The following is a 14,860-nucleotide window of genomic DNA, read 5'->3' as shown; positions in this document are numbered from 1 at the left end:
GATCCTGTGGGCTTGCCAAGGTGGCAGGGTTGAGTTTGAAGCGTATATTATAAATGGAGAGTGCTTGTATGGGGGAAGGATTGCTTACAGAAGTATGGATCAGCAACAGTGTCCCAGAGTGTTTCTGAAATGTACGAGGAAATATCAGAGACTTACTTCCCTAATTGGCCACCCTTGAAATGTCTAAACCAGAACTGCTCCAGGTACATCTTATTTCTAAGACTTATTAGCTGTGATTTTGTAGGAGTTCCAACAGAATTACTGTAGCAGAAAAGCAGTTTCCTGAGAGGGTTTCACCATTATCCTGTGGGAATTTAATAATGTTAATGAGGTGGGGAACGACCATAACAGCAACTTCTGAGGGCTAACAGTGAAATGCTGGGTGCTTCTTCTGGGACTTATGATGTACATTTCTCTTCCCCTCCTTCTCATTAGATCTTTGGGATTTTATTCATTTTATTCATCACAAATCTAGCACGGAGTTCATGGAACAAAAAGAAAAATCAGCCCCACAAGTTCATGTCTACCATATCTTCATAGACAGTCTCTGAAAAATGTTAATGAGAAGAGCACTAAAATATTTTTAGGAAATGGGTGGGAATAATTTTCACTGGAGAACTGGATGCAGGAGATCAATGTGATAGGGATCAGGTGTGATTTGTGAGGGGTCTTATTGCTTCTTATGTTTTCCCTGGCTGGCTGAAGTCCTGTTACTATGAGGTTTCAAAGGGCTTAGTGAGAGACTTGCAAACTGTGAAATAAAAGAAATTAAGATAAAATTATTTCCCTCACTTGTGATCACACCCAAAGAGCATACAGAATAGGGAATATTTTGAAGGGGAGTGCTGACTTCTTTTAAAATAAGATAAACAGACTTTTTAAGTAAACATAAAACAGAAGTGCCTTGCCTTGGAGCAGCAATATTCCCCTCCTTCTCTGATCAATATTTGTTTGCCAAGGAAACAGTCTTGTGTGACACAGGACAAGTGACACAAGCAGCATCACTTGCAAGGATACCAGTTGAATTGTGGGCATTTTTCAGGTACCTGAAGTACAGAGCTGCACAGGTGGCTGAGGGATGCATATTTACAGTGAGGGTTCTGTGGTAGAGACCAGTAGTGACTTTATTCCTGTTCCTGACAATGGGACTGGGGGGCTGAGTTAAATGCAATACTGAGCACTTTTGAAATGTTCCACTCTGCACATTTTGTAGCACTGGTGATTGAACTTGACATCCAGCTTGCCAGAAGCCACGTGTTTGGTATGTACGTGGTGCACTTAGAAATCTAGTTCCTCATTCTGTGCTGTGCTGGCAATAAGGGACCTCTGACCTGTGCTGCCCCAGCGCTTGGAGATGAGATGTGTGTGTGTGACTCAGAGGAAGCTGTCTTAGTTGTTCACTAATGTAAGAAATAGAGATGGAGCTGAAGGAGACGAATAAAACCCAAAGCACTTTCATAAACTACTAAGTTCATGGCCAAAAAAGCCATTCAAATCCCAGGTCACTCAAGTGAGAAAAGTGCACGGTATTGAGAGAATTTTGAGCTCCAAGTACAGCCTCCCTTAATTAATGGAAGGCAGCTCAGTGTCGTTGTGTGAAAATCTCCTGTGACACAAAGCCCAGAAAGGCTTTAGCAAGGGACACAGCACCAGAAGGGTTTAATGGCATTATAATATCCTTGAATTACAGTGGCCACAATGCAGAGAGATGTATTCCAGGAGTACATTAGCAGTAAAAGAAAATCTGTTCTGTCTCTCTTGTCACCTTTAGTGAAAACTGGAGTCGCCACCTCTGAGATATCAAACGTCAAAGGCAGGACGAAAGGGAAAGGAGACATGGGCGGGAGTCCTGGATTTTGGAAAGAAAATTAATCACTTTCTCCATGAATGACCCACCCTGCCCCAGCACCTTTGTGTTGTATTTTCTGAAACCTGTCTGTTTTGGGACAAAGCTTTTGCAGCCTCATAATTCCCTTAATGACTACCTGTCAGGAAGCTGTTGATTTAGCACAGCCCCTTCGTTTGCACACTCTGGCACACACATCCGAGGGCTTGCACAGTTGCTCCATTCAGGCATTTAATAAACTTGAACCAGAGCCATTTCAGTTGTGTGGCAAGCTATGCAAAGCAAGAGCTGTACTAGAGGAAGGAGAGCTGGTAGTTAAAGGCTGTTTATATGAATTAATGCTAAAGAAAAGGAGCTGCTTGACAGACTGAGGAACTGAAATCCATTACAGATTGAAAAGAGATGTGCGGACACATGGAGAGGCTGTGCAAGGGGACCCTGTGGTTCACTCCTCCTGTGTCAGCTGTGGGGACTGCCCAGAGGCTGCCAGCTGCTAAGCTGCATTTGATGGGTCTATGCTCATGTGCTTATTTGTCCTGCAGAGGTTGAGCTGAGTCCCATCAAACTCATGTCACAAAAATTTAGTTTATTTCCAACAGACACTTTAGAAAACTCAGTCTCAAATGAGACAATGAAGCTCGATTCTTCTTTCTCTACGTCTTTTTAGTCTTTCTCTTGTGCTGGAAGATTAATGGTTTGGATGTATCCACAGTAACACGGTCATGGTTAATCTGCCTTTCTATTGACGACCCAGTTCTGAATGTCCAGGCCTGATTTATGAAAATGTACTGTACTTTGCTTCATGTTTTGATGTTGCTCTGTTAGGGCTACATGCAAGCTGCAGCAGAACAGTGATGCTTATTCATTCAAACAGTGAAGGGTTGGCTGGGAACTGAATGAGCTCATAGTTGCTGTCTCCACTTACAGAAAGGGAAACAGGAGAAAGAGGGTATCCCAAGCCTAGTAATTCTTTTCCTGATCATCAGCTTGTTTTATAAATCATAATTTTGAAAGCACAAGGTCATGGTATTTATTTAATCATTCATATAGTAGGTTTTTAGGGATGGATTCTTATTTTAGCCCTCCTTTCTTTAATAACCTCTGATAAAGTTGGAACTGAGGTCTGTTTGCCTGCCAAATTTTATTTCTCTTGCTATTGCTTGAGCATTAATGAATTTAAAATGTGAGACTCTGATTCCCATCACTTACCAGCATAATTCAGGAATTACCTCTATTGCCTGGAAGAGTCTCAGCCTTGTTCCAGCCTCTGTGTGCTGAACTGCTCTTCACACACACATAGAATGATTAAACCAACTGCAAAATCCCATCTGTGCTGTCTAGGTGTGCTTCAAAAGCCACTGCTCAGACAGAGGAACCTTACTCTGATGGAAGGATGTTTGGTAGCTCCCCTGCTAGAAGCTCTGTTGCAAGTGCAGAGCAGAGCACATGCAGGAGGGGTCTGCTGGGGATCAGGGCTCCAGGGGCTCAGTGCTCTGCTCTGCACAGGACACTGCAGTGGTTTGGAAACATCCCTCAGCTATTTCTGTGCTACAAGGCACTGGAGTTTATCTGTTCCCTTAAATCATTAGGAAATTGTTTCAGTCCTAGGTTGATCACCCATTTGATTGCCTAATGTGTTAATCAGCTAAGATTCACAAATATGAGGTATTGCTAACCGGAAACACAGATGATGAAAGTCACACTGAAAGCTCTTACCTGGCCCTAAGCCCTACTAAAGAAAGTCCTGGTCTTCTGGCCTTTCACTTGTAGGTGTAGTCCAGCCTGAAGAGCACAAAGGCAAGTGAAGGACCTCAGGGCAATCAGCTCCCAGGCTGGATGTTTTCCTTGGGACCACCTTGTCTTCAGCTTTGATCTGTTGCCTCTCAGGTGGAAATCAGCATTTTGAGACTCTGCCCAGTTTTTCTTCTCACTGGCATACAGGGAAAGGAGAAAAGGTCTAAAGCAGCAGACAGAGCTTATTAGCATATAGGAAAGTTGTCTGGTTTGAGAACAGCACGTAAAAACCAGAAAGGCAACAGGGATAAGTGCAGTGCCAGCAAGGAATAGACAATTTCCACTTATGGAAAATAATACCCCACGGGGTAGGAGAAGGAGCACATGTACCAAGTGCTGCCTGAAGGTCTCCTGGCTTCCTGCCTCTCAGACAGGCTATTAGACGTTGCAGGTAGGAAGTATGTAGTTCTTGCTGTGAAAATGTTACACTTACATTAGTGTGCCTTCTGCAAGGATGGAAGAGAAATGTCTGCTCTCTTGCTGCTGCCCAGTCATGCTGCTCCCAGAAAGGGGATGTGCTTTTGCTTCCAGTCTTCCCTATGGCCGTTTCTGCAGGCTCACATGAAGCTTCTGGAGTTTTGTAGAGTCTCACCTTCCTCAGCTCAGGCCAGTTTGGATCAGCACTATGATGAAGTTGGTATTAGTGCCAGAGGTCCCACCCAGAACCAGGACTCACCAGTGCTCAGCAGCCTGATGTGAGGACCTTCCTTGCCTTGCAGGCTCCCAAGCATTGGGGCTGTTTTGACAGCAACTTCATTTTCTTGCTATGCAGCACAAGGAGATTGGATCCTGACAGGAGCCATTAAGAGCTAGTGTAAAGCATTCTAATGTAAGACTATCCTGAAAGCTATTATTCTGCCTGTAAATAAACTTGTTACTTTCCAGCTGAAACCAATGACAACTATAAGATTTTGACCTTAAACAGACATTGTTTGCAACAGAGGCATTGCAGGAGTCATAGTAACCTTTTTTTATATGTTACCTATGCTCGGACAAGCAAGGATGGAAATGGATTTTCTATGGATCTGTCTGTAAGGGAGGATGTTGTTGTTTAAAGATAATAATATTAGGAATGCAAAATAATCCTGCAAAAGCTGGTGATATTTAAATACTATTTAAATTTGTTTACCATTTAAACAAAAAAAGTAGAAAATGGCATTAAACTTAGATGAGGATGAGACTATGAATTCTAGACTCAGTAATATTAAATACATCTACAGAATGCAATAGAAGATCAAGCTGGTAATGGATTGTGAAAAGAGTTCAGGGCTTTAATAGATCGTTCCTTCAGATCATCATGGTGAAGTGGTAGTTAATAAATTATTGGACATGTAAAATTACACATACATTTTAACTAACTGTAATGAACAGGTCCTGTCAGCTCACCTAGATCCTTGCAATAGCTGCTAAGTCGCTTGAGTGAGATTTAGTAACTCTCAGCAATATTGATGTCCAGAGCTGCAGGTAATAAATAAAGTGACATCAAGATCAGCCTAAGCAGAACCTTGTCTAAGACCTTTGTCAGGCTTGAAGCAGAGAGGAAGCTGTTTGTCCCCAGTGAACACCACTGGGCAGCCATGAACTCTTCCCTGTGATTAGACCTTTGTTGATGTGACCACCCTATGCCCTGGCACCTGTAATGGGACTCCAGAATAATTCTTTGTCTCAGTTTGGGGTTGACCAGAGAAATTTATCCCCTGCTCAATTCTGTATTCAGGCATTGCTAGTTCCACCCAGTAAGTATCTGGTATTCTTTGGGCTCTACATAAAGTGAAGGAGGATGACAGTGGAGTATGACTGAGCTTTGGGGAGAGGAGAAGAATCCTCTTGCAGTGTCTTTATACTAGAATTATCCCAGTATTGCAGTGGGGAATTAATCAAAATTACTTTTGATTCTACTGGAAATGTTCATAGCAAAAAAACCCTGCCTGTTAAAATGATGCCAAATTAAACCAGCTATTAAGGACACACCAGACACTCTTCTTGCTATTGCTAGTTGTCCTATGAACTTGGAGTTAGTTTAATCCTATATCCTTTCTCTTCCTCCCACTCCACTTTCCCAGCAGGTGGTGTACTTTATAATTTCTGAAGAAACTAATTAATTTTTTTTGTCTTTCTCCTTTTTTCAGGTTTCTGACAGATGTGACTATGTCTTTGTCAATGGGAAGGAAATGAAAGGCAAAGTGAACGTCATAGTTAATTTTACTTACCAGCATCTGAGTGCCCCTTTAGAAATGACAGTCTGGGTTCCTCGTCTCCCACTGCAGATAGAGGTCTCTGACACAGAACTAAATCAAATCAAGGGGTGGAGAGTCCCCATCATCTCTAATAAGAGGTAGGTTTCATTAGAGGATGTTCATTCTGGGCTGTGCACTTGCCAAAGACCTGTCAGGGCCAGTGGATCTGAACAGGGTCATTTGGCCTTAATGCAGTTCTGGTGTAAATTTGAAGGTCACCAGGCTCTTATTCAATGGGCTCCTGCTCTGGACTTCTGAGAGAAATGGAGCCTGCAGGTGGCATGACCCCACATTGGAAATCAATTTCCTTTTATAGCGCTAGTGACTGAGATGGAAAGAGCCAATTGGTCAAGTTAGGTAGGATCAGCCATGAGCTGGCAGGAAGACATCAACAAGGACCAGCTCTGGTAAGGACCTGGTTCACAGGTCCTGCCAGTTAATCTATTTGGTGGTGGTGGTCAAAATTAGTACATATTTGTTTCATATCACTGTAGGGTCTTAGAGTCCCAAAGTCAGGATGCTGATACCCTAGGGCTTTAAAGATGTCCATGCCCACAGGAAGCTGCTTCAGCAGAACAATAGGAAGGGGCAAAGGCCCCTTGTTCCAGCCACTAGGCTGCAGACTTACATCAGCAGTCACTCTCCTGTTGCAAGCTCTCCCAGCACTAGTTTAAATTATTTTTTTATTCTTGATGTCCCACCAGACCAGCCCGGGACAGTGATGATGAAGAGGAGGACGAACGGAAGGGAAGAGGCTGTGCTCTTCAGTACCAACATGCCATGGTGCGAGTCCTCACGCAGTTTGTAGCTGAAGCTTCAGACCCCACTGGCCAGCTGAGCTATTTACTGGGTTCTGACTGGCAGGTTGACATTACAGACCTGGTGAGTGACTTCATGCAGGTGGAGGAGCCAAGAATCGCGAAGCTGCAGGATGGACAGGTTTTGATTGGGCAGGAGCTTGGAATGACGACAATTCAGGTAGGGAAAATCAATTGCTTTTTCCTCTATTAACCTGAGGAACTGAAGGGCTCATCAGGTGTTCAGCAGTGTCTTGCATTAGCAACAGAAATTAAAGCCATACATTTTTCAATGGAGTAGAATTGCAGCAAGGGCTGGAAGGCACAAAAGAGATGGTTTTCTCTTCTTATCTTGTGCCCTGAAGTATGTAGATTGCAGCTTTAGCACTTTTAGCCCAACCAGTATGCTTAGAGGCTGTTTCTGATTATTTTTCTCTAAGGCTATTTTTGAACTTGGAGCCAGCGTGTGGGCTATCACAAGGCATGCAGCTGGTGAAACAGCTCGTTCTTCTCAAAGCCTGCATTGACAGAGCAAAGGGCAAAGTAAAAATTAACTACTGCTGGTTGAGGAACTGAGACTGGAATATGAATTCCATGAGATCAAATCCCTGCATGTCTTGCAAGCTCAGAGAGTGTGTTACAAAATATAAACATTAGGGTCCATTCCAGAATATGAACAAAGCAATAATAACAACTGGTACTTCTAGAATTATGTTGGAAGACTGACTGATTAGTAACACCTAAGCTGTGTCCTCCAGGGGTGAAGTTTCATCAGTTTTAGCCATTATGGTCAAGAATATGGACTATAAATACTGCTGTATGTGTGGCTGTGCCTTGGGGTCCCCACTCCGAGGTAACTCACCTAAACCTATGCATCATGTCATTGGCAGCTTTTCACATATATTCTACCTGCCATGCAGAGAAATGCTGACCTAGAAAATGAGGTCCCAGAAGAAAGGAGGAGGGAGAAAAAAAAAGTAATCTTACAAAGTAGAAAACGTGTTAACAAGCACTGGAACAGGAAAAGAAATAAATCTACCTCTTCAAACATGTTTATCATCCCAAACTGTCAAACCAAAACCAAGAAGCACACCTGTCAATAACACAGGTTGTCAGGGCCAGAGAAATTAAATTCGAGATTTTTGACTTTGCAAAATCTGTGAAGATTTTTTCAATGACTTTCCAAAGCTCTGGGACTTAAAATGCTCCTACACATACAAACATAAACCTGTGTAGAAGAAAAATCAAAGGGAAAAAAGGCTGACAGCAAGTCATAATAATACCTCTTATAAACTGCTTAAAAAATGCTCTGTACCCTATACGGATCATTAAATTCAACTTTCTTGCTAATGAGCATCATTAGATGTCGTGTATCAGTGCACTGACCTCAGTGCACTTAACTAAAACAAGTTTCCTCTGTCAATTTTGTGTACAATTCCATGAGTGTTTATTGTAGCAATACATTAGCCTTTCTCTCTGTAGGATAGAAATGCATGCCATTTATTCTATTGATTTTATATACATCTACAGATTGCACTATATTTATGTTACCTAAAGACATGACCATTAATAAAATAATTGCATTTCACATACAGATTAAATTTACAAATATTTAATACCTCTGAAACTGATGTGGTGAGAGTATTGCAGAGGCAAATGGCACAGCTGATTAGGATTACATTGGTAAAAGATGTTATAAGCACCCTATTATTGTGAAAGAATTATGTAATGTGACTAGCCATTTTTTAATCATATTTTAATAATGTCTGTCTGCTAAGAATAATTCTGCCCATTAACATAAATGTGACTTATCTGTATTACAGCAGCTCCTCCACGTAGCTCCTTTGCTTGGTGCTATGTAAAATGGCTTTTACTAACTTTGATTTTTCTTTTCAGATATTGTCCCCCCTTTCAGATGCTATCTTGGCTGAGAAGACGGTGACAGTTCTGGATGAGAAGGTGACAATAACTGACCTGGGAGTGCAGCTGGTCACTGGATTGTCACTCTCTTTGCAGCTCAGTCCAGGAAGCAATAAGGCCATCTTTGCTACAGCAGTAGCACAGGAGCTGCTCCAGTCTCCAAAGCAGGTACTATTGCTCACATGTACTGTGTTGTGGAAGGACACTGCTCTGATTCACTATGCCCAACATTGCAAGGTGATGAAATCAAGCAGACTTTTATTAATAATACAATAATAAAATACATGGACACTATTTTCTGAAGGCTACCACATGCCCTAATAGAAAAAGATCTTACAAAAATGGCACTGTGTAACAACCCCAGTCAGCAAACAGGCATACTGCATCTGTTGTGGCTCCACCCCATAAATAACAGTGCAACTCAGTGGTGAGTCATAATGAAGCAGTGTCCTTGCACGCACAAGTACACACAAACCTCCTTTCTGATCCAACCAGCACCTACTAGATCACAGGTGATACTGCCAACTAGACTGCAGAGTTCAGCCTTGCATCCCAGGCAAACAAATAATACTTTAAGTCCATCTTTAAATTAGAAAGTTTTTTTTCATAGTGCCAAACTCTTCCTTTAATTACTTTCTGAGAGCATTTTAAGAAGTCAGGGAAGATCCTTTCCATTCTGATTACTAGAATATGAATCAGCATCATTGACTCATTTCCTGATTCATGATTTCATGAACCTTTTTATTTATTTTTTTTTTCTTTCCCCTGTTGTGCTTAGTTCGTGTATTATGGACCACTGCCATGTTATGTTCCCTTTCTCTTCACTCAGATCTTTACAGGTTCCCGTGACATGATACATCTTACCCTGTGTCTGAGGAGAACAGGAAAGTTTTCTCTCCCCTGCAGATTAGCTTTTTCCTGCCTTTGCTGTGGGGTTTCTCCATGACTCGGATCTCTGAGAGCTTGTATAGTGTGAAGTTTGACTGAATCGCTCTTAGAACCAGAAGACAAAGGAGTAAAAAGTCTTCTTTAAACAAATTAAACAAATTACCTTGAGATAAAACCAAAAACTGGTGTTGATGGCATTTATTCCCAGTCTGCTGCCCAGCACTGACATTTCAGTTCCCAGGAATGGAGTCCAGATGAGTCTCTCTTCTGGGTGCAGTGGAACCATCATTGGATCAGTATTAAGCCAGTGAGGAAGATGTGCACCCTCCACCCTTCAGGACTGACTCAAAGGCATCTGATTCTTTCCATTGCTTAGTACCTGATTTTCAGAGCACAATCCCTATAAGCAAAGCAAGGCAAAATTATTAAGTGATTATGCAGGTTTAAGCAACACAGTGGGAGGATAAGAGTTGATGACATAAATTCTATGCAGCCTTCAAGAAATATCCAAAGATTAATAAACACAAAGCTGGGATTTATGACAGTGTCAGCAAAGTCTTAGGGCTCAGGCCTGAAATAGAGACAGAAGCAAATCTCCCATTGAAGCAGGAGGAGTTTCATAGCTGTGAGGATTTTGGAATCAGGCTGGTAGATTAGGCACAACAGAATCCCAAAAGACTGGAGCCTTATTCTCTGTGTTCTGAAAAGGTGAATGATTATGTATTTGAAACAATTTAAAAGATAATGATAAATATTTATTCTGTGTGTGTATGTTGAGTTAGAATGTAAGTACAATCTGAAAAATTGCTGATTTAAAGAAACAAGATTTTTATAATCATGCTTTCAGCAAGCACATTATTAATCTGCTGATTGGCTGTTTGTCTGTCAGTCAGGCTCTCCCTTAGAACAGGGTGATCCTAACTCTTATCAGACAAGATCTTGTATCATTTTAGACACCAAAGGATCCTTCTCATCAGCCAGGAGTCTGTCTGGTGTGGAAGCAGGAATTAGATTCCAGCAAGAGCAATCTAAATTTTGTCTGTAAATTATTTATGTGTGAATGCCAAGATGTTTTGAGGTAACACGACAATTTTTGGTAGCTATTTGAGAGTCCTTAGAGGACATGATTTTTAGAAATGGATGAGCATGTCCTTTCTCAAATTCAAGAATGCTTGAAAATGTTTCAAGTTAGAAACTAAAAGTCAAGGTTCCCAGGAACCTGCACCATTGCACATTGCAGGTACAGAATTGTTACTCAGAGTTGACCCATCTACATTCAAGGGCCTCCATGCACTCTGAAGCATACAATCTGCATAGCTGTGCCATGAGATTAAACCTCATTATTGTCTTGCTTTTAATTGCTAACCAGCATGAAAATTACCCTGTCCATTTCCTAAAGAAACAACTGATCATTTTCCCCTGCTTGTAAAAAACACTTCATTTGAGAGACAAAAATCCAGGACTGAAGTTATGGAGACATGTCTGGTCCTACTTGTTATATTAGGTATTTTTTAACATATGTTGTATGTAACAAGAGGAGACTTCGTATTTTAAGCAGTTTAGAAATAATGTAATTTTTTTATCATTTAAATATACAACAGTAAATGATCTCAGTCACTGGTAATGCTTTCTGACATACAATTTATTGTGGTGCTGAAGTAGATTCTGCAGATCCCAGCTGCATCTCCTATAAGCACCTTTGTAGATACAAATCTTATTATCAATGAATGTTTTATACTAGTATTTCTCTTTGCTTCTTGACAAGGTATTATTTTTATTGCTCTCCCTTTTTATTTCTTTTCTGGTTATAAATGATAAATGGATCTTTTGAGGAGGAGAGAACAGACCAGGACAGAACATATTTCCCTGGTATTTATTCTGAGTGTGCATATATTGTTTGTATATTATAGGAAGCAGCCATCAGCTGCTGGATCCAGTTCAGTGATGGATCTGTTATGCCCCTGGATATTTATGACTCCAAAGACTTCTCTCTGTCTGCTACATCTCTGGATGAGAAGGTGGTCTCCATTCACCATGATCCCAGATTCAAGTGGCCTGTGATTGCTGCTGAAACAGAAGGCCAGGGGACACTGGTGAAAGTAGAGATGGTGATCAGTGAATCATGCCAGAAATCCAAAAGAAAGAGCATCCTAGCTGCTGGAAGCGGTAGCATTAAAGTAAAGTTTGGGCAGAGTGATGCCAACCCTAACATCAGTGACAGTAAGCACAGGGGTGCTGGTGTCCATCTAGAAAATCGTGCCAGTGACCGGCGTCAGAAAACCACTCTGCAGGAGAGAGCTGGACTAGATGGCCAGTATTACAGCTCCTCGATGGGCCATGAGCAAGGCAAAGGGACCACTACTCAAAGGTCTATTTTAAGTAAAAAAGAAGACAGAGAAAGCCTCCTGGATGATGACAGTCATCTGCAGAACATCCCAATAGACTTCACGAGCTTCCCTGCACAGGTGGATCTACCAAGAAACAATGGAGACCTAGAAGAGAATGACCTAGTCCAGACCTCTCGGGGACTCAGCGACCTGGAGATAGGAATGTATGCTCTTCTGGGAGTCTTTTGCCTGGCAATTCTAGTCTTTCTTATCAATTGTGTCACTTTTGCTTTGAAGTACAGAAACAAACAAGTTCCCTTTGAAGAGCAAGAAGGCATGAGCCACTCCCATGACTGGGTTGGGCTGAGCAACAGGACAGAACTTATAGAGAATCACATAAATTTCTCAGCCCAACAAGATGAACGTATCACAGCCATTGACAGAGGAGTGGACTATGAGGAGAGCAAATATCTCCTCAACACAAATGCCGCCAAAAATACCAATGGACAATCTTTCAGGTCTGCTGAGTCCACGTTCACTGAAGGGAAAGAACAGAAAAGTGAACCAACTGCTTCTCCTACCTCTAAGAGGAAACGGGTTAAATTCACCACTTTCACCACCATCTCCTCTGATGATGGGTGTCCAACTGTCAACTCAATCTTGATGAGTAGTGAAGATGACATTAAATGGGTCTGCCAGGATATGGACCTGGGGGAGTGCAAAGAACTTAAAAACTATATGGAGAGGTTACATGAAAATGTTTAATGAGACACAAAATACTTTTTTGTTTGGTTTGTTTGTTCATTTGTTTTTCACTCACCTTCTGCCTTTAATTTTGGGTAGTGGGGCAAAATGTTGTGTTGATAACAAGAATCAACTGGTGGATAATAACTCAGTGGAGCCCCAAGAAGCCCAAATGCAGCTGGGAGAACAGAGATCCTGGACAGCTCTTAAAATTCAAGTCTTCTCTGTGCTCAGAGATGGAAGTGAGAGATGTGTGTGGTTTTTTTAATGCATGGTAACATGGAAAAAAAACACCTTAGAATAATATGGTCTCATTCTCTGAGCTTTCCCAGGAAATCAATAAACATAACAAACTCCAGTGCAGTTTGGATATTACAAAGTTCGCACAGCTCTACTGTTCAATATTGCAAGCTTTGGTTAAAAGCAAAAAAAATTGGTCTCAGAATTAATAGATCCATGAAGAGAGCAGGTCATTCAAGCCACATGCAGAGAATATCCTTCCAAGAACATTAATTTAAAGCTGACAAAAACCAACAGTGTGAGCAAAGCAGCTCCCTGAGCTGAAAAGTCATGAGTTTCCAAAGGATCTGAAGGGGGAAAAGGAGTAACTGGGCTGTTTACAAACCAGCATGTTTGCCTCCCAAGCACTGAGAATGGATACACACATACAGTTAAAACTGAAACTCTCTTTTTAAGTAGATGCCAAGGTAATAATCTTTGCCAGCCAATTTTCAGTATTTCTTAATTTGTAAAATAGGAAAAGATATAATCTATACTCAGAATATCGCTCATACAAAGGAAGGTCTGTTTTGGAAAGTTTGAGAGAACAAGCTATTTTTAAAAGCCCACTTTATTTGGTTGTCCTGTTTCAAAGTTCTATTCCCAGCCATTTCCCAGGAATGCTCCCCATCTGGTATCCCGAGGGCACTTATTAGCATCAGTCAACTTTGGAAGAGTGTGGTTGCTTCTTTCCCTTCCCTGCACACTCACTTCTCCATGGTGTGCTCTTGCCAAGCACAGGCACTGTTGGCCCTATGCTGGTACTTGCTTTACATGCTGTCATTTACCAAAGTTGGCCACTCTCTCTGGGGTAAGTGTAACTGGTGCTGAACTCAGAGACCACCAACAACTGCCTCTTTGTCTGTCCTCTTCCCTGGGAGACGTCAGGTTATTCAGTTCCTCCTGCTTATGCTGCTTTAGACCCCTGCTCAGCACGTTTAGAGGGCACTCGTGAGTCACAGGGGAGTGCTGCACGTTGAAACCTGAACAGCTAAACTCAGTAGATAAGATATGTTTCTCCTAGAGGTGATGATTATCTTTTGTTTTCCTCTGATAAGGCTGTACATATGGTAGGATTTCAGTGATTACCCTTTGAATCTGATGTGCCCTCTAGTCCTAAAACCATGGCATTTTTTTGTGAGGTCCAAAAGCAGCCTCCAATGACCAGTGGCAAAGTGCCAAAGCACTAACTAAAATCCAGCTTATATTTCAAGTTTTCCTTTGTTTTCCAGAGCAAGTCCTTGCCCTCCTTTTATTATTAAGTCTCTTTCTGTCATTGAATCTAGGTTGCTCAGTTTAATACACACCCCCTCTCTCACAAACACTTAGGCTCAATCCCTCTATATTTAGAATGTACTGTAGATTGTAAGAATGTAATATATATATTTATAAACATGCCAACTGTGAATAAAATTTGCATTTTAGTGGCTTCATCTTTTTTCCTACTCTGAACACCTCTCTCCTTTCACTGTCAGAACATTTGCCCTAATAGAGACTGGCACCAATATGGAGACTTGTCCTTGGATGAAATGATGAATTAAGGCTCTTGGCACAATCTAGTCACAAAGTTTTACATTGTGCAATGTTGATAGGAGAAGATACAACATCAACAACATGTTATACTACAATTGTGTTTGCACCAGGTCACCCTTCCAAGATTTGAAACTATTGGCAAATAAATCCACATGCATATTTCTAGCCTGAAAGCCTGATACATGAATTCCTGCTTTTGGTGGAAAGATCCACATTTGGCTAAATGCCTTTGAAGATGATTCTGAAACAGTAAGTTGCTGTAAATAAGGCAAATACGCCCAAGACTTTGGAGATCAATACTTGCTGATCTGTTGGTGTTTGCTTTCTTTCAGCACCTCTCATCAAGGCCTTGATGACTCAGTCTTGTGCAAGAACAGAGCACAGCAGTGAGGACAGCACAGTGCAGGGCCCAGACTAGCTCTGGAGGAGCACTCAGGTGAGGGAAGCAGCTTTGGTGCCATACCAAAGCACTGCAAACTCCCAGCAGGTTCAGCA

The 14,860-nt window shown here is 41.6% G+C and overlaps 1 protein-coding gene across 1 annotated transcript in view; it reads left to right on the top strand.

The window, feature by feature from the left end:
* The window catches only part of TMEM132D (transmembrane protein 132D), a 225,099-nt gene extending 212,525 nt beyond the window's left edge, over positions 1–12,574 (top strand). The window contains exons 6-9 of the mRNA XM_009997627.1: positions 5,770–5,975; positions 6,582–6,855; positions 8,571–8,762; positions 11,393–12,574. Coding sequence (XP_009995929.1) covers positions 5,770–5,975; positions 6,582–6,855; positions 8,571–8,762; positions 11,393–12,574 — 1,854 coding nt within the window. The remainder of the gene's footprint in view (positions 1–5,769; positions 5,976–6,581; positions 6,856–8,570; positions 8,763–11,392) is intronic.
* Positions 12,575–14,860: the final 2,286 nt, after the last annotated feature.

The sequence above is a fragment of the Chaetura pelagica genome, unplaced genomic scaffold (genome assembly GCF_000747805.2).
Source record: "Chaetura pelagica isolate M959 unplaced genomic scaffold, ChaPel_1.0 scaffold45, whole genome shotgun sequence".
Classification (NCBI taxonomy): Eukaryota; Metazoa; Chordata; class Aves; order Apodiformes; family Apodidae; genus Chaetura; species Chaetura pelagica.
The sequence above is the reverse complement of the archived record's forward strand: the minus strand, read 5'-3'. Positions and strand labels throughout refer to the sequence as shown.